Raw genomic sequence first — 23,054 nt, 5'->3', positions numbered from 1 at the left:
TCTCAGCTTCCAGTTTCCCAGCCAGTACCAACTATCCAAGGTGAACCTCAGATCCCAGTTGCAGCACAACCCTCAGTGGTTCCAGTCCATTCTGGTGCTCATTTTCTCCCTATGGGACAGCCACTCCCTACTTCCTTACTGCCTCAGTACCCTGTCTCTCAGATTCCTATATCGGCTCCTCATGTGTCTGCGGCTCAGACAGGCTTCTCAACCTTTCCTATCACAATTGCAGCTGGCATTAATCAGCCTTTGCTCACTTTGGCTTCATCGGCTACAACAGCTGCAATCCCAGGGGGATCAACTGTGGCTTCTAGTCAGCTTCCAACCCTTCTGCAGCCTGTGACTCAGCTGCCAAGTCAGGTTCACCCACAGCTCCTGCAGCCAGCATTTCAGTCCATGGGAATACCAGCTAACCTTGGACAAGTTGCTGAGGTTCCACTTCCCTCTGGAGATGTTCTGTACCAGGTATTGTGTTGGCTAGCAAAAAAGAGGGCACCAGAGGGTTTGGTTCTAGTAGTAGACCATTGAGGACTTGAAAATCTAGTAATTGAATATCAGAATAACTAGCAATAACAATAGTTGCTGATCTCACCTAGAGAAGTTAAAATAGTAAAATTCTGAGAAAGGATAGGGTGATGATGTGTAATGATTCATTTCCATTTTTCCATGACACCTCTTGGGAGATAAATATTTCTCTTAAAACTCAGTGTTAGCTAATTGAATGCTAAATATGGCTACTAAAAGAGTGTATAAGGCTGCTTTTCTAATAAAAAGAATAAATGGAGTAGCCAACATGGCATCAATAAAAAGCTTCAGGGTTTCAATTTAGAAGACTAGTAAGTCATGATATGACTGGAATGACTAACACCACGAAGAGTTTTTGCATCCTCCCGCTTAAGATTGGCTTGAAAGCAGATATTTTTCTAAAAGGATTTAGGTCAATTCCTCCTATTTAAATAATCTCTATGAGGAAAAATCTAGCAATTTAAAATACAGTTGTAGAATTCTGTCCCCTAAATAATCAGTCTACCATTTCATTTCAAGAATCAAATTTAAGCCTTCTTTAAATTGTTAGAAAAAGATCGAGCTTACTACTATTCTTTGCTGTGTGCATTCTTTTTTTTTTTTTTTCTTTTTGGCATGTCTTGCTGTTTTGCTAATTTGATGACCCAACCTGGACTAACTCACCTTCCTCATTTCTATCACAGGGCTTTCCATCTCGACTGCCACCACAATACCCAGGAGATTCAAATATTGCTCCTTCTTCCAGCGTGGCTTCTGTTTGCATCCCTTCTACAGTCTTATCCCCTCCAATGCCCACAGAAACATTAGCTACACCAGGTTACTTTCCTACAGTGGTGCAGCCTTATATGGAATCAAATCTTTTAGTTCCTGTGGGCAGCATAGGAGGACAGGTTCAAGTATCCCAACCAGCAGTGAGTTTAGCACAAGCCCCCACTACATCCTCCCAGCAAGCAGCTCTGGAGGTAAATGGAATTTCTGCATGTTCATATCCAAAACATACATATATATATATATATAATGGGATAAAAATTATGAAGGAGAAACAGATTCCGTGGTTTAGAACTTTGAAGACAATTTGAAACTAACTTCTGAATGACTTTTTCTTACAGCAGAATGAAATGCCAATGTGGGGGCCTTGTTGCCACTGGCTGTTCTGTTGGGAAGTGAGTGTGCCTTGGAGAAGATTAATCCTTTTAGCACTTCACTTCTCTAGCTAGTACTTTAGCCATTATTCTTCTCCTTTCACAAATTCTTGCCATTGGCAGTCATAAGAATATCTTATCCTGCTGTGCTCCCAGTAATCATTTTTGCCCTACTAGGAGAAAGATCTGAATCATCTTTGCACTTTGCTCTGCCTGCCCTATTGCACACTTCTGGTAAGATGCTGGCTGCATGGCAAATTGTAGTTTCTCACTACATAGCAACTGTGTTGGCTGATATCACACCATGCAGTCTATATCAGAGACTAGCTTTAGAAAGTTCCTTTGGAATTTTAAGACCATGGTCTCTAGATGCTGAGTATTAAGAATTAGTAGTAAATTTAGTGCTTCTAGGACTTGGAAGGATGGGGAATAAGAAAAAAACAAGTAGCTTTTTGGAATAGTGAATAATAAATAAACTCTATTACTACCAAGATTTGAATTATTCCTTTTATTCACAGAGTACTCAGGGAGTCTCTCAGATTGTTCCTCCAGAGCCAGTTCCAGTAGCACAGCCACAGTTTACCCAGCCTGCCACTGTGGTCTCTTCTATAGACAGGTATGTAAAAGTAAAGTTCTCTGTCCTTAACTGGTAGGTGGGGTGACATGAAACCTCAAAATATTGAACCTTAAATCTCATACTGTAAACTAAACTTTTTTTTGAAGCGCACATTCAGATGTTGCTTCTGGTATGAGCGACGGCAATGAGAATGTCCCATCATCCAGTGGAAGGCATGAAGGGAGAACTACAAAACGGCATTATCGAAAGTCTGTAAGAAGTCGCTCTCGTCATGAAAAGACTTCGCGCCCAAAATTGAGAATTTTAAATGTAAGTATTGCTAATTTATGGGTTTCATATAGTTAATATTATTTAAACATTTCTTTTTTAGAAATGTTTTATTGATTATGCTAGTACAGTTGTTCCAGTTTTCCCCCTTTGCTCCCCTTTACCCGGTAACCCTGTACCCTCCAACAGTACCCCTGCCCCTTAGTTCATGTTTGTGGGTGGTGCATATGTTCTTTGGCTTCTCCATTTCCTATACTATTCTTAACATCACTCTGTCTATTTTGTACCTACCAATTACGCTTCTTTTTTTATAATGTATTTTATTGATTATGCCATTACAGTTGTCCCCTTCCCCCCCCTTGATTCCCCTCCACCTTGCACACCCCCTCCTGCCCACATTCCCCTGCCTTTAGTTCATGTCCATGTGTCATAAGTTCTTTAGCTTCTGCATTTCTCTCACACTACTCTTTCCCTCCCCCTGTCTATTTTCTCCCTACTGTCTATGCTATTCTCTGTACCTCTCCCCCTCTCTCCTCCTCCCACTCCCCTGTTGCTAACCCTCCATGAGATCTTCATTGCTATGGTTCCACTCCTGATCTAGCTGTCCTCTTGGTTTACTTCTGTTTTAGGTGCAGTTGTTAATAACTGTGAGTTTGCTGTCCTTTCACTGTTCATATTTTTCGTCTTCTTTTTCTTAGATAAGTCCCTTGAACATTCCATATAATAAGGGCTTGGTGATGATGAAATCCTTGAACTTGACTTTACGGGAATTCCTTTGTAACGGGAAAGCTTTGCTGGATAGAGCAATCTTGGATGTAGGTCCTTACCTTTCATGACTTGGAATACTTCTTTCCAGCCCCTTCTTGTCTACTATAAGGTCTCTTTTGAGAAATCAGCTGAGAGTCTGATGGGAAGTCCTTTGTAGGTGACTGTCCCCTTATCTCTTGCTGCTTCTAGGATTCTCTCCTTCATTTTAATCTTGGACAATGTAATTATGATGTGCCTTGGTGTGTTCCTCCTTGGGTCCAACTTCTTTGGGACTCTCTGAGCTTCCTGAACTTCCTGGAAGTCTATTTCCTTTGCCAGATTGGGGAAGTTCTCCTTTATTATTTGTTCAGATAAGTTTTCCACTTGTTGCTCATCCTGGTACCCCTAATAGTTTAGATGTTGGAACATTTAAAGATGTCCTACAGGTTCCTAAGCCTCTCCTCATTTTTTTTGAATTCTCGTTTCTTCATTCTTTTCTGTTTGGTGGTTTCTTTCTTCCTTCTGGTCCACTCCATTGATTTGAGTCCCAGTTTTCTTTCCATCACTATTAGTTCTCTGTGCATTTCCCTTCATTTCACTTAGCGTAGCCTTCTTTTTTTTTTTTATCTAATTTGTGACCAAAATCAACCAGTTCTGTGAGCATCCTAATCACCGTTGTTTTAAAGTGCATCTAATAGTTTGGCTATCTCTTGGTCGCTTAAAAGTATTGGCTCTGGGGCTTTGATTTGTTCTTCCATTTGAGCCATAATTTTTTGGTCTGGTCACTCCTGTTACCAGAGCCTTAGGTGTTCACCAGGGTGGGGCAACTCAGTTGCTGGGTAGTGAACACTGTATGTGGGGGGCGGGGTCAGAGAGGGAACAATGGTGCTTGCTCTGCTTTCTCCCGGATTTCAGTCCTCTCTGCTGCTTCCCGCAAGCAAATTAGGCCCTTTTGATGCTGGTTCCTGTGTGGGTGTGCTTGTGTACATTCTAGGACCCTCTGGATCTGTCCAACAAACCCTCCTGTGAGGCCTAGAGTCTCTCCTGGCACCTTTTCAGTGGGTGCTTTTAGGCTTTATTACCTGGCGCTTGAGCCCTGGGTTGTGCAGTCTGTCTTGATGCCTGTTTTTGCCTAGTTTATATGTGTGTGCATGTGTGACCTCAGTCATCTCCACGCTGCCTGCCCTTTCGGGTCTGGCGGCTACCAACTTTTCCTGCCACCACCCCTCTTCACAGGCTTCCGACTCCACCCCTGTTACTGGTCTGGTTGAATGGTTGTTGGACTTCCATACAGTTCAGATTTCTATCTGTTCTGGATGTGTTTTTGTTTCTAAATCTTTGTGTCCTTAATTTTGGATGTATGAGGCGGCACAGTGTTTCCACCTACACCTCCATCTTGGCCGGAAGTTCCCAATTATACTTCTTAATCGCTGCACCTTTTCCTTCATTCTTCTCTTTCCCTTTCCCATTCCCAGCTGATAACCCTCCAAATGATCTCAATATCTATGATTCTATTTGTAGTATGGTTTATTCGCTTAGTTTTTTGTTTTAATTTATTTTATTTTATTTTTTTGACTATGCTATTATGGTTGTCCCATTTTTTTCTCACCTTTATACCCCTCTACCCTGCACCCCCACTCCCTTGAGCATTCCCCCGATCATAGTTCATGTCCATGGGTCATACAATTCAAGTTCTTTGGCTTCTCCATTTCCTATACTATTCTTAATCATCCCCTGTTTATTTTGTACCTGCCAATTATGCTTCTTACTCTCTGTACCTTTTCCCTCATTCTCTCCCCAACCCCTCCATGTGATCTCCATTTCTGTGATTCTTTTCCTGTTGTAGTTGTTTGCTTAGTTTGTGTTTTTGCTTAGTTTGTGTTTTTGTTTTTTAGGTTCAGTTGTTGATAATTGTAAGTTTTCTGTCATTTTACTGTTCGAGGTTTTGATCTTTTTCTAATAAGTCCTTTAACATTTCATGTAGTACTAACTTGGTGATGATGAACTCCTTTAGCTTTACCTAGTCTGGGAAGCATTCTGTCTGTCCTATTCTAAAGGATAGCTTTGCTGGGTAGTGTAATCTAGGTTCTAGGTCCTTGCTTTTCATGATTTTGAATATTTCTTGCCAATCCTTCTTTGCCTGCAAGGTTTCTTTTCAGAATTCAGCTGATAGTCTTATGGGAAGTCTTATGGGAGTTTCTTGGTAGGTAACGCTTTACTTTTCTCTTGATACTTTTAAGATTCTTTCTCTACCTTTGGCATTTTAATTTTGATGTGTCTCGGTGTGCTCCTCTTTGGGTCCATCTTGTTGGGGACTCTGTGCTTTCTGGGTTTGTATGTCTATTTCCTTTGCCAAATTAGGGAAGTTTTCTTTCATTTTTTTTTTCAAATAAGTTTTCAATTTCTTTCTCTTCCTCTCCTCCTTTGGGCATCCCTATGATTCAGATGTTGGTACTTTTGGAAATGTCCCAGAGGCTTCTTATACTATCCTCATTTTTTGAATTATTGTTTCTTCTTGCTGTCCTGATTGAATGCTTATTTCTTCCTTTAGTTCCAGATCATTGATTCGAATCCTGGCTTCTTCCCCTTCACTGTTCGTTCCCTGTAGATTTTTCTTTATTTCACTTAATATAACCTTCTTTTCTTCCTTTTTTTTAAAAAACCATACTCAGTGAATTCTTTGAGCATCCTGATCACCAGTATTTTGAACTCTGCATCTGACAGATTGCTTATCTCTGTTTTGTTTAGTTCTTTTTCTGGGGTTTTGTTCTATTCTCCCATTTGGGCCATATTTCTTCTCCCCTCAGTTGGCAGCTTCCCCGTGTTTGTTTCTATGTATTGGGTAGAGCTGCTTTTATTCCCTGTCTTTGTAGCATGGCCTATCATTGATGAATGTGGCTTTTTTAAATCCTTAGTTTTCTGGCTTCCATGCACTTCAACTTTTTGACAGTTTTGGGTTTGTTTCAAGGTTTAGTTGTAATTCTCTCTGTGGTTGCTTGAGGAGGCAAAGCATGTCTGCCTAGGCCTCCATCTTGACCAGAAGTCTTATTTGTATATTTCTAATGCTCAAGTGTATTGATGAGACTTTAGGCTATTCTAATCACTCAGATTATACTGTTAAATTCCATATTTCTATGAACCTTTTAGAGGAAGAACAGTTTTAGTTTATAAAACAAAAACTTTACATTTCTTCTAGACTTCAGTAGAAGATGAGTATATGTCTGGAAGGCTGATATTTTCTTAAGGTTTGCTTCCTACCAGTTTAAGAAGCAGAGTACCAGTGTCAGGAATAGTGGTAACATCAGGCTTAAGTTCAAGTGATAACCTGCTTTACTTTCTCAAATTCGGTAATCGAGTTGAATATGGTCTTCTGAGGTAATGAAGTACCGCTTCTTTTTTCTGTTTTAGGTTTCAAATAAAGGAGATCGGGTAGTAGAATGTCAGTTGGAAACTCACAATCGGAAAATGGTTACATTCAAATTTGATTTAGATGGTGATAACCCTGAGGAAATAGCAACAATTATGGTATGTCTGTGTTTGGAGTTCCAATTTTGCCTTAGTATTTGATTTAAATATCCAGTGCCCTAGGCGAATATGCAGTATTTTATACTCTATTTAGACAGTTACACATTTTTTTCAATGTGACTATAACTAGTACACTAAACCTGTGATTTAGGATGTTTTGTCTAGGATATGTCTCACTAGGTATTAAAGAACTAACCTTCATATCAAGTAAATAAAAATATAGATGGTATGCAGATAGGGCAGAAGCCATGAAATTGGTAATTGAATGACTTAAAGCTTGAAAAACATTATATTAATCAGACTGACATCCCATTTCTTTTACAGGTGAACAATGACTTTATCCTAGCAATAGAGAGAGAGTCTTTTGTGGATCAAGTGCGGGAAATTATTGAAAAAGCTGATGAAATGCTCAGTGAGGATGTCAGTGTGGAACCAGAGGGTGACCAAGGATTGGAGAGTCTACAGGGAAAGGATGACTATGGCTTTTCAGGTTCTCAAGTAGGTTCACCATTCCCATAGTGAAGGTTTGTTTATATAAAATACTACCGTAGTGCTAAATTTGTCACGCAAAATATCCAGTGATATCATTACACCTGAGATAATTAAACATTATGTTCTCTTTGCATGTGGCACTTTGATTTTCCAAATTAAATTTGCATTTGAGAATGAATTGAATTCTTTTTGTTGTTGTAGAAATTGGAAGGAGAATTCAAACAGCCACTTCCTGCATCTTCCATGCCACAGCAAATAGGTGAATTTCTTTTCTTCGCATGTTTGCTCTTAACTCTGACCAAAGAAATTGTGTGCTAATAATGAAATCTGGAAGATTCTTGTCAATGGCAATATGTATAAAAATAGTGCAATTAAGTGGTTTATTTCTCTTAAACCAGGCATTTCTACCAGTTCTTTAACTCAAGTTGTTCATTCTGCTGGAAGACGGTTTATAGTAAGTCCTGTGCCAGAAAGTCGATTACGAGAGTCAAAAGTTTTCACCAGTGAAATATCTGATACGGGTAAGGAATTGCTTCTACTTCATACTTTATAAATTCTGCAGCATGTCTGCTGTATTGGAAGCTTGGTCATCTAGCAGTAGTTTAAATGATGACATAGACAATAAAGAAGAGTAGAAAAATTGGGATTCTAACCAACAGAGAAACATATGAAGGAAGAAGGAAGTAGGTGATGACGAGAGAAGATTAAAGAAAAAGAGCACCATAGCTAGATATAGCCCCTGTGATAGACACTGTATGGATATAGTAGTGTTTGTTTTTTCATTTAGTACTATTGTACGTGCTTTGAGGTTACTTCATGTACATGCTATCTTATATTTTGATCAAACTACTGCTGTTTAAAAAAAAAACTACTGCTGTTTTAGAGCTTATCATTTCCTTGGGAGAAGGTTTAAACCTTATTGGTATGTCACATTGGTGGTTATCCAAAATAGATTGTTAGTACAATCTTTTGAATTCACCCTTTTAAAATGGACTGATTCTGAAATTTTTATTTTCCTTTGCAGTTGCCACCTCCATGTCTCGTGCTGCTGGAATGAACTTGTCTCACTCTGCTTCATCCCTTAGTCTACAGCAGGCCTTTTCTGAACTTAAAAATGCTCAGATGACAGAAGGACCCAATACAGCACCTCCCAACTTTAGTCATACAGGACCAACATTTCCAGTAGTGCCTCTGTCCATGGGTAGCATAGCTGGAGTCCCAACCATAGCAGGAACCACACTTTCAGCATCAGTTCCTATAACTAGTTGTCCTCTTAATGACATATCCATATCAGTAGTTCAGTCTGAGATTACAGTGCCCACTGAAAAAAGGATTTCCATCTGCACAGGTGCAACTTCAAGTGGTCTCCCTATACCACCTGCATCTGAATCACCAGTACTTTCCAGCGTGGTTTCAAGCATCACAGTACCTACTATCGTCTCAACATCAACAACATTCCAGTCAGTTCAGGCTCCCACATCTGGGAGCACTGTTTCTAGTATAGGCACTTTCCCCTCCATACCAGTTTCAACAACTTCAGCCTCTGTAGTGTGCAGTGCTGCTACCCTGGAGGCTAAGCCTTCACCTGTATTATCTCAGCAGTCAGCAGGCAGTACTACAGGGGCAGCCACATTAACCTCAATTTCTACCACCACTCCATTCCCAAGCATAGCTTCACAGCCATCTCTTCAGCTTAGCAGCAGCACCTCTGCTCCTACTCTAGCTGAAACAGTGGTGGTTAGTGCACACTCACTTGATAAAATATCTCATAGCAGTACAACTGGATTGGCTTTATCCCTTTCTGCATCATCATCTTCTTCCCCTGGAGCAGTAGTATCTAGTTCTATTTCTCAATCCAGTGGGGTGCATCCTTTGGTCACCCCCTCAGCTATAGCTTTTACTCCTGTCCTTTCCCAAGCAGTAGGACCTACTTCTACACCTTTATTACCCCCAGTACCTAGTGTCCCACCCTTGGTACAGCCTGTTGCCAATGTGCCTGCTGTACAGCAGACACTAATTCATAGTCAGCCTCAGCCAGCTTTGCTTCCCAACCAGCCTCATACGCACTGTCCTGAAATAGATGCTGATACACAACAATCCAAAGCTGGCATTGATGACATAAAGACTCTAGAAGAAAAGCTGCGTTCTCTCTTTAGTGAACACAGCTCTTCTGGAACTCAACATGCCTCTGTCTCATTGGAGACATCACTAGTAGTAGAGACCAATATCACACCAGGCATCCCAACCACTGCTGTTGCACCCAGCAAACTAATGACTTCAACTACAAGTACTTGCTTACCACCAAGTAGTTTGCCATTGGGAACAACTGGTTTGCCCGTTATACCAGTGGTCACACCTGGGCAAGTTTCTACCCCAGTCAGCACTACTGCAGGAGCGAAACCTGGAACTGTTCCATCAAAGCCACCTTTAACTAAGGCTCCAGTAAGATTTTATTTTGAAATAATTTGATAAACATCACTTTTTCATTCTAATTGCATTTTTTCAACTCAGCTTTGCATATTACAAATGAATTTATAAAAATGGCTGATAGTAGGCACTTGCTATTTATTAAATAAATTGATTAGAGGTGATTGTAGGATATATGTACATTGAACATGAGATTTTTCCTTTTGAAATAGGGCAGGATTTTTGGGTTAGTATACTGCATGATTTTCTAAGAATTTATAATAATCAGGCAAAGCATTACAAATACAATAAAATTACAAACATTTACTCCTAAATGGTCCAAACTGAAGGAATCTGTATCCCAGAAGAGAGCTTAATGCTTCTGCTGGCAATTGTATATAGTAACAGTAGTCAATGAGAATGAAGAAAATTTTCTGCTTTGCTTAGATTCCACAGATGTACAATATGGGATCTATAAAAAGATTGGAAGTTGTTGATGAATTTGATACATAGGATGAGAAAGGAATCTAATCCTAGGAATGAAATAACTAGAATGTGCTTTCTACTTCTGTCATAGTGGATTTCTCTCATTCTGCCATCTTTCAGTCTCTGATCTTCTCCAGTAACAAGGCTGTACTTTTTTTCTGCTGTGGTTATGCATTGCCATTGATGGGATTCTTTTCACAGTAGGGTAATATAGAGGCTTCACTCAGGCAAACAACAACAACAACAAAAACAAATTGCTTGATAATACTGGATTTCTGGCGCTTATTATTATCAGAAATAACTTGCACCTTGGTTATTTCTGAACTGTTTTGTTTTCTCAGAAAAGTCTTAGTTTTTGAAAAGCCTGATTGAACCAAGTCATTGGTTCACAAATGTCTGGACTGTGCCTCTCATGTCCACACAGTCTTTGTTCCCTCCATTTTCCCTGGAAAATAACCTCTTACTAAATTTCACCATTTATTTTATTGGTATGTCATAGTAACCCCCATAGTAGCATCATGATTATAAGGTCATTTATTTAATATAGATACCAGAGTATAACCCAGGTGACAAGTATGCCTTAAGTAGGTACATTTATTCTTATGTTTCTGCATTTGAATTAGTTGATTTGTTCTCCAGTATTCAGTCTTTACTCTTACAGTCTCATGGACTTGAATTTCCCTTCGTTGTCTGTAGGTACTGCCATTGGGTGCTGAACTTCCAGCTGGTATTCTATCCAGTGAGCAGCAGTCACCTTTTCCAGGACTATCACTCACTCAGGTGCCCCAAAACTTGGCAGATTTCTTTTTGTAACCCTATTCTTTTCTTTCACAAGGCCTATTTAAATTCTCCACAGTGGGATCTTGGCTTCTGGCTTCTATTTGGTATTGACTTCATAAGAGCTTTTCTTTTAACAGTGAAGCTAACTAACCCAAGCCTTATTTAAAGTGAGAAGCTTTGTATTACTTTTGTTTGTAATGTTGCTTCAAGTAATCTGGAAAACATTTAATTTTTTTTTGTATCTTACAAAGGAAGAAAATAGCCAAGTTGACATTTTGCCAGACAAATGTAACTTCTCTCATTCATACTTTCGTAGAATGGTGAAATTGCATCTTAAGTATGAGCTAAGTCATTCCTAGATCATCATAGAAGTAAAGAATTACATGTAAACAAAAGTAACTTTGAAAGTTCCTTAGGCAAGGGTACCATACTAATTGATCATACCCTTTTTCTATGAGGTCAGTGCAACCAGTTTTTTCTTGAGTTTGACATTTCTTACAATGACCACCTAATTAAGTAATTGGCTTAGATATAGGTAGGTTATATAAGGGTGATGTTTCATGAAAGATACAAAATGAAAATGTCGTATGGGGACAAAAAACAGAACTTATTAAAAATTGTGTATTCTTACACGTTTCAACTTCAGTCACTTCAAAGTACTTAGTGCTTGTGCCATTTTTTTGTTTCACCTCTTTCACATCAGCAAAATGTTTCCCTTTGAGGACTTTTCATCCAGGGAAACAAAAAATTGTCACTTGTGGTGAGATTGGATTTATAGGGAGGGTAGGGCACAGGGGCCATGCCTTCTTTGGTCAAAACCTCTCAGTGCAGTATGGGCAGGTGCTCTCATAAATCACCCATTATCAAATGGGCAAATGCATTGAAAGGGTCTTCAAAAAATTTCACTGAGGCTGAACAGAGCCTCTCATAATAATGCCAGCTGGTGCACTGATACAAATGGGTTTTCCCCACTAGAACACCCTCCTAGTGGGGGAAACCTATACTACAGGGGGCCTGCCCTCTAGAAGATAATTTCATTTTCTTGGGGATTCCCCCTTGTATATATTTCTCTTTAAATATAAAAATCACACAGCTCAGTTAACATGAGATTCATCATAGAGGAGCTGAGATCAGTGATATAAATGTGAGATTCCTATCTCACACTCATTTCTGCCCATTGAATATAATAGTGGTCAGAAGTGTCTGAAGTATTTAAATACTTTTTCCCTTTCCCACCCTACCCTACCACCCCACACATATAGTTGAATTCCAGTAGGAAATATTCATTATGCATCCATTGTTACCATAAAAAGTTTCTGTGTCAGTCAAGCTAGTAAGCATTAAAACTAAATTAGGAAATTTTAAAACTAAAAAATTTAGTTTTAGAATCATAAATAAGAAAAACATAGTAAGTTGCTAATTTGAGAAGTCTGAATTTATCTCTACTTCTTTAATCCCAAATATACAGTAAAACCTAATGTAATGAACTCTCCATAATAAAGTAATAACTCCAAAAGAGAACCCATTCTATCAGCCACTAAGGTTTGAAAAAAATTGCATTGTGGAACTCTGTAAATTAGGAGTTTTAAATCTATTTTCTCATTAAAAACATATTCAAATTTCTTTTTTCTTTAAGATTTTGTTTATTTTTTTAGGCAGAGGGCAAGGGAGGGAGAGAAACATCAATGTGTGGTTGCCTCTCACACGTCCCTCACTGGGGAACCTGGCCTGCAACCCAGGCACATGCCCTGACTGGGAATTGAACCAGTGACCCTTTGGTTTGTAGGCCGGCACTCAGTCCACTGAGCCACACCAGCCAGGGCTCAGATTTCTAAGAGGGCTTTAAGTGTGATGAGAAATGGCAATAAGACGTGGAAGGTTGAGGGTAAATGGGTAGTGCTTGCACATAGACAGGGAAAAGCATTAAGTAAAGACTATAGAAAAATAGGTTGATAGAAGCTAAAATAGATCTATGTTTAGACTGTAGCAAAGTTCTAAAATAGAGTTTTTGACCAAAGAAGGCATGGCCCCTGTGCCCTACCCTCCCTATAAATCCAATCTCACCACAAGTGACAATTTTTTGTTTCCCTGGATGAAAAGTCCTCAAAGGGAAACATTTTGCTGATGTGAAAGAGGTGAAACAAAAAAATGGCACAAGCACTAAGTACTTTGAAGTGACTGAAGTTGAAACATGTAAGAATACACAATTTTTAATAAGTTCTGTTTTTTGTCCCCATACGACATTTTCATTTTGTATCTTTCATGAAACATCACCCTTATATAACCTACCTATATCTAAGCCAATTACTTAATTAGGTGGTCATTGTAAGAAATGTCAAACTCAAGAAAAAACTGGTTGCACTGACCTCATAGAAAAAGGGTATGATCAATTAGTATGGTACCCTTGCCTAAGGAACTTTCAAAGTTACTTTTGTTTACATGTAATTCTTTACTTCTATGATGATCTAGGAATGACTTAGCTCATACTTAAGATGCAATTTCACCATTCTACGAAAGTATGAAATTCAACTATAAAAGTTATGGGTCAGTCAGAAGCATAAAACAGTATGTTCTGTATTACTGGGGTATTTATAGAGACTCTGAATATGCCAAAACCTATAATTACTGTGGTTGTTTTCAATCAGTCTCAGCAACCTCTGGAAGATCTTGATGCTCAGTTGAGAAGAGCACTTAGTCCAGAGACTGCTGCAGTGACATCAGCGGTGGGTGTAAGTTTTGAAAATCTTGATGAAATCTTTCCTAATATATTATATTCCTAGACCATTAATGCCTTTAACATCTATTTAGTCTTTGGTTGTTCCGGCCAACAGAAATAAGACAAGTTAATGAAAAATTAACACTGATCAAGTTGTGTAACTGGAAAAGATTTGGAGGAAACTGTACTTTAAAGTTTTAAAAAACTATACTTTATAAAGTTCTTCCTTTTGGTTGTGTGACATAATAATATTCTTATTACAACTAGTTTTTCCAGTCCTGGCTGGTATAGCTCAGTGGATTGAGCTCAGGCTGTGAACCAAAGGGTCACCAGTTGGATCCCCAGTCAGGGCACATGCTTGGGTTGCATGCAGGCCAGGTTCTCCAGTGAGGGCCCTGTGAGAGGCAACCACACATTGATGTTTCTCACCCTCTCTTTCTCTCTCCCTTCTACTCTCTCTAAATGAATAAATAAAATCTTTTTTAAAAACCCAAAATAGTTTTTCCATGATTATTGAAGATATACTCAAAAGCATACCATGAGAAAAAGAAGAAAGCAGTATAGAAGGGTTAAGACTCAATTTCTTCTTTAAAATCTTTCTTTACATGAGGCTTATTTTTAGGCTGTTAAAAATAAAGAAAACTTCCTCAGATATAAGTGTTTCTTCACACATACTGTCTTTCTATCTGCCCTTTATAAAGGCCAGAAGAAAGGTAGCAGGACAAAAGTTTCAGAGTGGCTGAAGCTAAAGATTTTGTGGTATCTGTATGTGTGTTTTGCAGCCTGTTTCCATGGTGGCTCCAACAGCAGTTACAGAAGCAGGAGTACAGCCTCCAAAGAACGGTGAGAAGCATCTTCTTCCTCTTACATTACTGCTTCCAAACTTCCCTATAATTGATGTTAAAGGGTACTATTTCAAAGACACATTCTTAAGAATCTAGGTATACTTGAGACTATTTTAAAGCCCATTTTTATGTATGTCATGACCAAGGACCATTGATACTAATGTACAAGAGCATGCATGTAATATTAGCGAATTAATGAATCTTTTACTTTTTTTTTTAAGAGGGAACAATGCATGGGGTAGTGGCAGTTTCTTAGCATAAAACCCCTTGTTATTAGCTAGGCTAGATTCTGCTAAGAGACACAAGGAAAATCATGCATATATATATAAAAGTTAACTTACTGGTGTTGGCTTTTGTGACACCGAATATATAGAGATAGAGATAAACTTGAATAGCATGGATGGTAAAAATACAAATGTATGATATCAATTAATCAGTTTAAACATTATTTTTATCAATTGTTGGATCTTTAATGTTGGCATGCCCACAAGATATAATCTCTTTAGGGAAAGGCATAGTTCTAACTTAATTTTGCAAAAATTATTTATATCAGCAACTTAAATATTTTATTAGGATTTTCATCATCATGTGCTTAGGTTAGTCATAAGTTCACATCAATTACTGCTGTTCTAAAGTTTTATAGTGAGTTTCTACACTTAAATCATCAGTCCCACAGAACCTAGGAAATCTAAAAGTTCTATTTTTTTTGTTGCCTTTTCCTTCAGAATCAAATTTAAAAGTGAAAATACTTAAATGTGAGCTATACTTAATGCAATGTGATTTTTGTGTAGCACATGCTTATTATTAATTTTCTCCTTTTATCATATATCCATTCTCAGTACCACCTGACACAAATATACTTCCTGTCTAACTATTAAGAAGATTACCTAAATGCTCTTCTTCCTGTCTTTCTTAAATGCTAAATTTCACCTAAAACTACAAAATATTTTCAAGAGAATTGCCTCTCTATTTAAAATCACTGGAACAAGTTATAAAGTCTAAAAATGGAGAAATTAAAAGGGAATGTAGAATATGAAAAATGCTTTCAAATCACAGTGTAAGTGATGGAATATTTCATTAAATGGTTGCAACAACTGGACAGCCACCTGGAAGAAAAGGGGAGATTGCTAGCCTTAGACCAAAATAAATTCTAAATGGATCAAAGATGGAAAATGGTATCATAAAATGGGACTATGAGAAGACATAAAAGGAATTTTTTTTAAACTACAGCAGGATCAACAAACTTTTTCTGTACTCTTTCTGTACAAGGCCAGAAAGTAAACATTTCAGGCTTTGCCAGCCATTCAGTCTCTTACACAACTACTCAAATCTATTATAGCCTAAGTGAGTGCGTAAGTGAGTGAGTTTCTGTGTTCCAATAAAATTTATTTACAAAAACAAGCAGTGGGTTGAATTTGGTCCATGCATTGTAGCTTGCTGATCCCTCATATGGAGGAAAGGTATTGTCATGTTTAATACCCAGCCTAGAGGCAGTAACAGATTTAAATTTTTCTGCATGGAAAAAACATGCCACTATGTCCAAAGATAAATGAAAAACTAGGAAATGTATGTGTTCATGTATTCATAACACAAAAAGGGGTACTTTGCTAATATAAAGAGTTCTATAAATTCAGCATGGACCAAAAATTAAAAGATACAGAAAAAAGAAACTTAGGCATAAAAATACTTACCTTCCTTTACAATAACAGAAATGAAAAGTAAAACTACAAGGCACAGAATTTTTCATTTCTCATTGGTAAATTCAGAAGTTTAATAGCCACCGATGACTTGTTACTGCCTCTGTGGAGATAAATTTAGTAATGTCTGTTCAAGTTTTAAGTGGAAGTGATTCGGCATTTCCATTCTTAGGTGTTTACTCCACGTATCTAAAAGAAAATATTTATTAGAGCATTTTCATAATTGTAAGTTAGAATAACTTAATGTTCAACAGTAGAAGCATGCTTAAAATATACATCTAAAAATTCATATCTAAATGTTTCATGCATATAGTACCATACTACACATCCAATAAAAAGAATGAGACATTGATGCAGAATGATACAGAATGTGAAAATATCACAGTCAGTGTTCTTCTGGTTGTGTAAAATAAGGAAAATGCTAGTATAGGTTCTACATTATCTCTGGAAAGAAACTCAAACACACGGTCATCACTAGAGAGAACATAGATACCTTCAAAGTAGCTCAGAGCTACTTACCAGTGGTTCTACCACCATGGCTGCCTTGTTCTAGGGTTTTGCCTGAGTGTTGCCTAACAGTTTGCCATAGCTGTTATGCCCCATTTTAAAAATGGGTCATAATATCCTAGGTAAAAATCTCATTGTTCCCTTCTTTTATTTATATCTTGGAGTATGAATAACTGAGTGTATCTGTCTCTTAACTTCTTATAGTATCTCTTAATATTGTAGTTAAGCTGGTTCGATTATATAGTACTTAACTCTTTTCAGTGGAGGGTACATTTCAAGACCCCCAGTGAATGTCTGAACCTCCAATAATGCAGAACCCTATATTTATACTATGTTTTTTTCTAATACATACATACCTATGATAAAGTTTAAATTTTTAAATTAGGCACGGTCGGAGACTAACAGCAATGACTAGTAAAAAATAGACCAACTCTATCAATATACTGTAATAAAAGTTAATTGAATATCCTCTCTCTCTCTCTCTCTACTTGGAATTACCATGGGAAACTGAAACCACTGAAAGTGAACCAGTAGATAAGGGGGACTTCTGTAGGTAACTTATTTCTTCAAACAATATCATATTAACATACACCTGTATAAATAAAGGTAGATAGTCAATGATAACTTTTCAGTCTTGGACAATTTTTCCCAACCAACATAATCTTTTATACTAAAGGTATCTTGTAGGGGAGCAAACAGTAACTTTCCCCTTGTTGAACAAAGCCTAAGGGGATAGGAAGGTAAGGAAACTTTCCTTGCCTCTAATAATCGATTCCTTTCCTCATCTGATATGTAGTTTCCTTTTGCCAAATTTCTGGCTGAAGGGAAAAGAAGCTAACTGAAGATGCTAATTTATTTTCCTACTCCATCTATTTGTTCCAGTGCCGCAAGTTACAGCAACTAGTTCAGGAACTGGTGTTTTTAAGACGGGACGATTTCAGGTAAGACAGTCACTTTTCCTTGCTTTGATTCCCTTTTTGGGGAGTATATTTGGGAGTGTGCATATTTAATAAAATTATTACCTACCCTTTGGTACTTAATTGCCAACTTGATGATATATTTCTTTTGTATAGTACTTTATTCTTTTTGTTTTCCCCAGGATTACTTCTTGGGGTCTGTTTACTTCCATTCCTTTTTTTTCTGAACATGCGTATATTTAAAATTGACCTTGACTTACCTCCTAACCATTCTTCTTGTTAGTCAATAGGTTGCTTTTCCAACATAAGTAAAGTAACAACAGTAAACATCTTTGTATATAAAAATATTTTCCACATTCAGGATAAACTTTAGGATTAATTTCTGAAGTAAAAATACTGGGTCAGCATCAAGTGATATATCATTTTACTCTCCCAATCAAACCAACAAGTGAACATTTTCTGGCTCTTAGTACATAATGCCAAACAAGCTTTGAAAGTAATTCTTATTTCTGTTTTAACAACTACTTTCTAGTTATTCTTGTTAACCTATGGTCATTGGTGCTAATTCAACACCAACAGGAATTGGTGTTGAGTTGCAGTTTCTAAAGAAAGAAACTTTATTCAGTGCAAAACAGCTCAGTTGTAATACAGCACAGAATGCCTGGATGGCAGCCCTGGGCCAGGCCCCTCTCTGACTAGATAGCTCTTCTCCTTGCTGGTCTATGCTGTGCTGTCTGCCCTGGCCTCCCCTGTTCTGCTCCAGAAGAATACCTTTAGGGTTTCAGCTCAGTATTGGAAACACAGTCTTCAGTCTTCCTGGAAAGGGGAAAGTACACTCCCAGAGCCAGAAGGCTGACTTGTATAGACAGAAGTCCCCACCCCTGGTCCCTAATTGGTCCATCCTTATGCAAATGAGTACTCAAAATCCTGGGAGTTTGATCCCAAAGGTACTGTCCTGATTGGTCAGGATAGAGCCACTCTTACTGTTTGGTGAAGAAGTTGATGGGACTGTAGCTGCTCAGCTCTGATTGAATGGGAAAAGCCTCAGTCCTATTGGTTGAAACAGGATTCCAGGAACTTCTTTATAAGGACTGGCTCAGATGGCAAAATACAGTGTGGGCAGGTAGTGCAGAGATAGGTAGTTCAGTACAGGCTTCTCCCTGGAGTATAGTTTGCATGAGAAGCCCCTGTGTAGGAATGATAGCTAGGCTCTGTGTTTTGCTTGGTTTTTTTTTCTTTTTCTTTTTTAAATTTGAGCCCAGTTAGCCACCAGGAGCCCTTCTTAGTTGGTATCTACTTTCTGAGGGTTAACATTTTCATGGTAGCAATTGAAGTTGGGGATAGCACTTGGTCATGTTGATTCTTGAAGCTTAGTTGGCATTTAGTGTTTATTGGATTTAATCTTTGCAGTTTTTCTTATTCACAAGCAACCTTCAAAATTCTGTGACCACTTGTTACTTATATTTTTACTAAGATTTGAATGTGAATCCTGTGGTCTGAAAGTAATTTACTTAGTAAGCTTAGCCAGCCACTCAGAATCTATATGTAATCTGTACATCTCAGTACAAATACATGGTTCTCTGTAATGGTGTTCTGCTTACTTTTATAATGAAAAATGAGGGACTAAGCCTTGAATGGTGTGGCTCAGTGGATTTAGCGCCAGCCTGCAAACCAAAGAGTTACCAGTTCACTTCCCAGTCAGGGCACATGCCTGGGTTGCAGGCCAAGTCCCCAGTGGGGGGCATGCAAGAAGCAACCACACATTGATGTTTCTTTCTTTCTCTCTCCCTTGCCCTCTCTCTAAAAATAAGTAAATAAAGTATATTTTTTTAATGAGGGACTATATAAACAAATAATCAGCCTATTAACTGGCTAGGAACTCAAGTGATTCCTTTTTTTTTAATGGTCCATTCTAAAAATTATATATTGGGGCCTTTTAAAAAAAATCTCACTTTGGTCTCTATCTTCAGGTTTCAGTTGCAATGGATGATGCCCAGAAAGAGGGTAAAAATAAATCAGAAGATGCAAAGTCTGTTCATTTTGAATCCAGCACTTCAGAGTCTTCAGTGCTATCAAGTAGTAGTCCAGAGAGTACCCTGGTGAAGCCAGGCCCTAATGGGATAACCATCCATGGTGTCTGTTCAGATATACCAGATGGTGTCCACAAAACTCCTGCCTCCAAAGCAAAGTCAGAAACTGGGCAGCCTACCAAGGTTGGACGTTTTCAGGTGACAACAACAGCAAACAAAGTAGGTCGTTTCTCTGTATCAAGAACTGAAGATAAGATCACTGAGGCAAAGAAAGAGGGACCAATGGAATCTCCTCCTTTTGTGCATTTGGAACAAGCTATTCTTCCTGCTCTGATGCCAAAGAAAGAAAAGCCTGAACTGTCAGAGCCTTCACCTCTGAATGGGCCATCTTCTGACGTGGAGGCTGCCTTCTTAAGTAGGGATGTGGATGATGGTTCAGGTAGTCCACACTCCCCCCATCAACTGAGCTCAAGGAGCCTCCCTATCCAAAATCTAAGTCAAAGCCTTAGTAATTCACTCAATTCCTCTTACATGAGTAGTGACAATGAGTCAGATATTGAAGACGAAGACTTAAAATTAGAGCTGCGACGACTACGAGAAAAGTAAGTGTGTTTTCTCTTACAAAAGAATAATGGCAGAATTAAGACCTAATTCCTGTTGCCTGTATTAGTATTCTTTTTACTGCAATATGCTTATGTCTCAATTCTTTTAAAGAGAAGGGTGATAAGGTAGTTATGAATACAGTTCTCATTGGGTCTCCTGTACTAATAAGGATCCACAGCAGTTCTAGTTAATAGAACTTTATTAGCACTTTCATATTACTATTACTATATTATCTTATTAATATCATTTAAAATCATTATTAACCTAAGGTAGATTATGTTGGAAGGTTTTGTGGGTCATATTTGACAAACTAAACCAGAGTAGTAAATTTAGTACTCCTGTGTGTAAAGCCAGGACATCTTTTTCTCCTAACACATAAACCATTTGTTGGCTTGGAACTTGTTGAATTTTGGCTTGAGTAATGGAGGACAGCAAGATGAATTGACAAAATAGAATCTCGTGGTAGGAGAAGTTAGACGAAGTACATTTGAGGAAAAGATTCAAAAGTATATGAACACTTGAGGTTAAAGAATATGTGGTTAATTCTTGTTTGAACAAAGGTGGTTGTAATCTTTTTGAATTATGTTTGGTTATCTTTCATAGACATCTTAAAGAGATTCAAGACCTTCAAAGTCGCCAGAAGCATGAAATTGAGTCTTTATACACCAAACTGGGCAAGGTTCCCCCAGCTGTCATTATTCCCCCAGCTGCCCCCCTTTCGGGGAGAAGAAGGCGACCTACTAAAAGCAAAGGCAGCAAATCTAGTCGCAACACTTCTTTGGGGAATAAAAGCCCCCAGCTTTCAGGTAAACAGCCCTGAACCAGGTCAGCCATGGCTGTCCTGTGTTTTGTGTCTATCTCCAACAGTAAATTTAACCCATTGAACATTTGTTATTTTTGTTAAATTCCAAAAGAGTATGATTGACTTTCCTAATATTCTTGCTTCCTTGAATTCTCTATTCCTCATATATATAGTACCTCTTTTTTAGTCTATGGAAGTAGACTAGGGAGTGCAGTGACCTATTCCATTGTAATCTGTATTGCCATCTATTTGTAGTCTTTATTTATAGTTGTTCTTAAGGATAAAACATTTAGCATTTATTTACATTTGTATTTGCTAAATGTAACTTATACTTCATATATTTCCCCAAACTCTTAGGCAATTGGAAGAAAATACATTGACTTTAAGTTCTTTTTCTTAATGCATGCAACTGGGTCATAACTGCAACTGGGATGAATATAAATTTCATATAGGTATTTGAGTATGTCTTAAGGGTAATTTCCTTGATCAAAGTTTTTATGTCATTTTACCTATATTGAAATAAAGAAGTTCCTGGTGTTTGTAATTGAAAAGATAGTTAAAACATAACCTATAATGAATTATAGGTCTATTTTTATTGTGATAGACAGTTTTTATTTACCATTTGGGGTAATTATGGTAATGTTAACAGGTAATTAGTTGAAAAATGAAAAAGTCTAAAATAGTTTGTGCTCATATTTGCTCTGCAGGTCTAATATAAACATGTTGGAGAGCAGTTGCAAACTCCTTAGTAGCATTCCATTCTATGGAAGCTTTTAGAGACCCAAACTTTTCTCTAGCATGTTAGAAACCAGGTCAGTAGTAGCGATGTGATTATAGGGATATCAGCTTATGCAGACATTTTTTGGAGTGGACTTCTATTCCAGTAGTTACTAGGAAATGGAGAAATTAATTTAAAGACACTTGACTAGTGATCGTAGGCCACCTACGAAGAATAATTTTAAATATGCATTACTATAGTCACCTACATCATTTTTTGATACCTCTTTTGTTCTTGATTTGACACCTGCTTACAAGAAAAATTGATCAGGCACTGCTTGCCAAACTATTTGTATCATGATCCAACTCAGTGTTTTATAGCAGGGTAAAAAAGGCAGTTGTGGAACTGCAAAATGGGATTCTCTTGTATTTACTACATATTCTAGCCTTCTTACTCAGGTCAGATTTGTGAATCATCTATGTTATCTAAAGCTAAAAATCTCTTAGGATAGTTTTCTGTAGCCCTATTAACTGTTGATTCTCATGTCATTTCTCACTTCCCCTCCTGTTGGTTCATTATTTATAGCTTTTGACCCATTAATCACTCAGACAAATGGGAGTGTCTATTAAGTGCATTGGGAAAGGCATACAGGTTTTCTCAAGCCACTTTATCCTCTGGCAGGTAATTTGTCTGGTCAGAGTGCAGCTTCAGTCCTGCACCCCCAGCAAACCCTCCACCCTCCTGGCAACATCCCAGAGACTGGGCAGAATCAGCTGTTACAGCCCCTTAAGCCATCTCCCTCCAGTGACAACCTCTATTCAGCCTTCACCAGTGATGGTGCCATTTCAGTACCAAGCCTTTCTGTTCCAGGTCAAGGTAAGAAAGTAAAGAAACCATCATCTTCCAAAAACATTAAAATGAGATATTGCCATATCCAGGACAAAAAAGCCTGATGAGTAACCTATTGTTAAGGTGGGTTGGAAGACCAGCTGACCAGATCACTGCTTGGATGTTGTACACTTCCAAGGATCTTCAGGCTGAATGGATGGGAGTAATGATTAGATTTGCTATGCTCAGCACTCCCATCAGGTGAAGTAGCTTCTTTTCAAGGCATTCTAGCAAAAAGTTGTGTCTGTGACTTGTATGAAGAACTCATTTGGGATTTGCCAGTATAGACTTTTTAAACTTCTATTGTGGCTGTAGCATACTAAGATGAATGAATAGTCCTACAATTCAGTTCATTTATATATATAAAATATACTTTTCAAATAT

General features: G+C 38.0%; 1 protein-coding gene across 17 annotated transcripts in view; it reads left to right on the top strand.

Annotated features, from left to right (window-relative positions):
* Positions 1-23,054, top strand: part of WNK1 (WNK lysine deficient protein kinase 1) — a 148,974-nt gene that overhangs the window by 115,930 nt on the left and 9,990 nt on the right. For 4 of the 17 annotated variants that reach the window (XM_037064798.1, XM_037064797.1, XM_037064801.1 and 1 more), the window contains 17 exons: positions 7-465; positions 1,209-1,487; positions 1,635-1,688; positions 2,186-2,283; positions 2,391-2,553; positions 6,667-6,783; positions 7,108-7,281; positions 7,477-7,534; positions 7,674-7,796; positions 8,300-9,717; positions 10,864-10,947; positions 13,593-13,676; positions 14,446-14,506; positions 17,595-17,653; positions 19,600-20,261; positions 20,866-21,068; positions 22,464-22,658. In XM_037064798.1, coding sequence (XP_036920693.1) covers positions 7-465; positions 1,209-1,487; positions 1,635-1,688; positions 2,186-2,283; positions 2,391-2,553; positions 6,667-6,783; positions 7,108-7,281; positions 7,477-7,534; positions 7,674-7,796; positions 8,300-9,717; positions 10,864-10,947; positions 13,593-13,676; positions 14,446-14,506; positions 17,595-17,653; positions 19,600-20,261; positions 20,866-21,068; positions 22,464-22,658 — 4,291 coding nt within the window. The remainder of the gene's footprint in view (positions 1-6; positions 466-1,208; positions 1,488-1,634; positions 1,689-2,185; positions 2,284-2,390; positions 2,554-6,666; positions 6,784-7,107; positions 7,282-7,476; positions 7,535-7,673; positions 7,797-8,299; positions 9,718-10,863; positions 10,948-13,592; positions 13,677-14,445; positions 14,507-17,594; positions 17,654-19,599; positions 20,262-20,865; positions 21,069-22,463; positions 22,659-23,054) is intronic. The other 13 variants (XM_037064809.1, XM_037064808.1, XM_037064815.1 and 10 more) reach the window with 7 other exon arrangements.

This window comes from Sturnira hondurensis, unplaced genomic scaffold (genome assembly GCF_014824575.4).
Source record: "Sturnira hondurensis isolate 20B ecotype Veracruz unplaced genomic scaffold, ASM1482457v3 Scaffold0015509, whole genome shotgun sequence".
In the NCBI taxonomy this organism is placed as follows: Eukaryota; Metazoa; Chordata; class Mammalia; order Chiroptera; family Phyllostomidae; genus Sturnira; species Sturnira hondurensis.
Note: the sequence above shows the minus strand (reverse complement) of the source record. Positions and strands in the feature narration are given on the sequence as shown.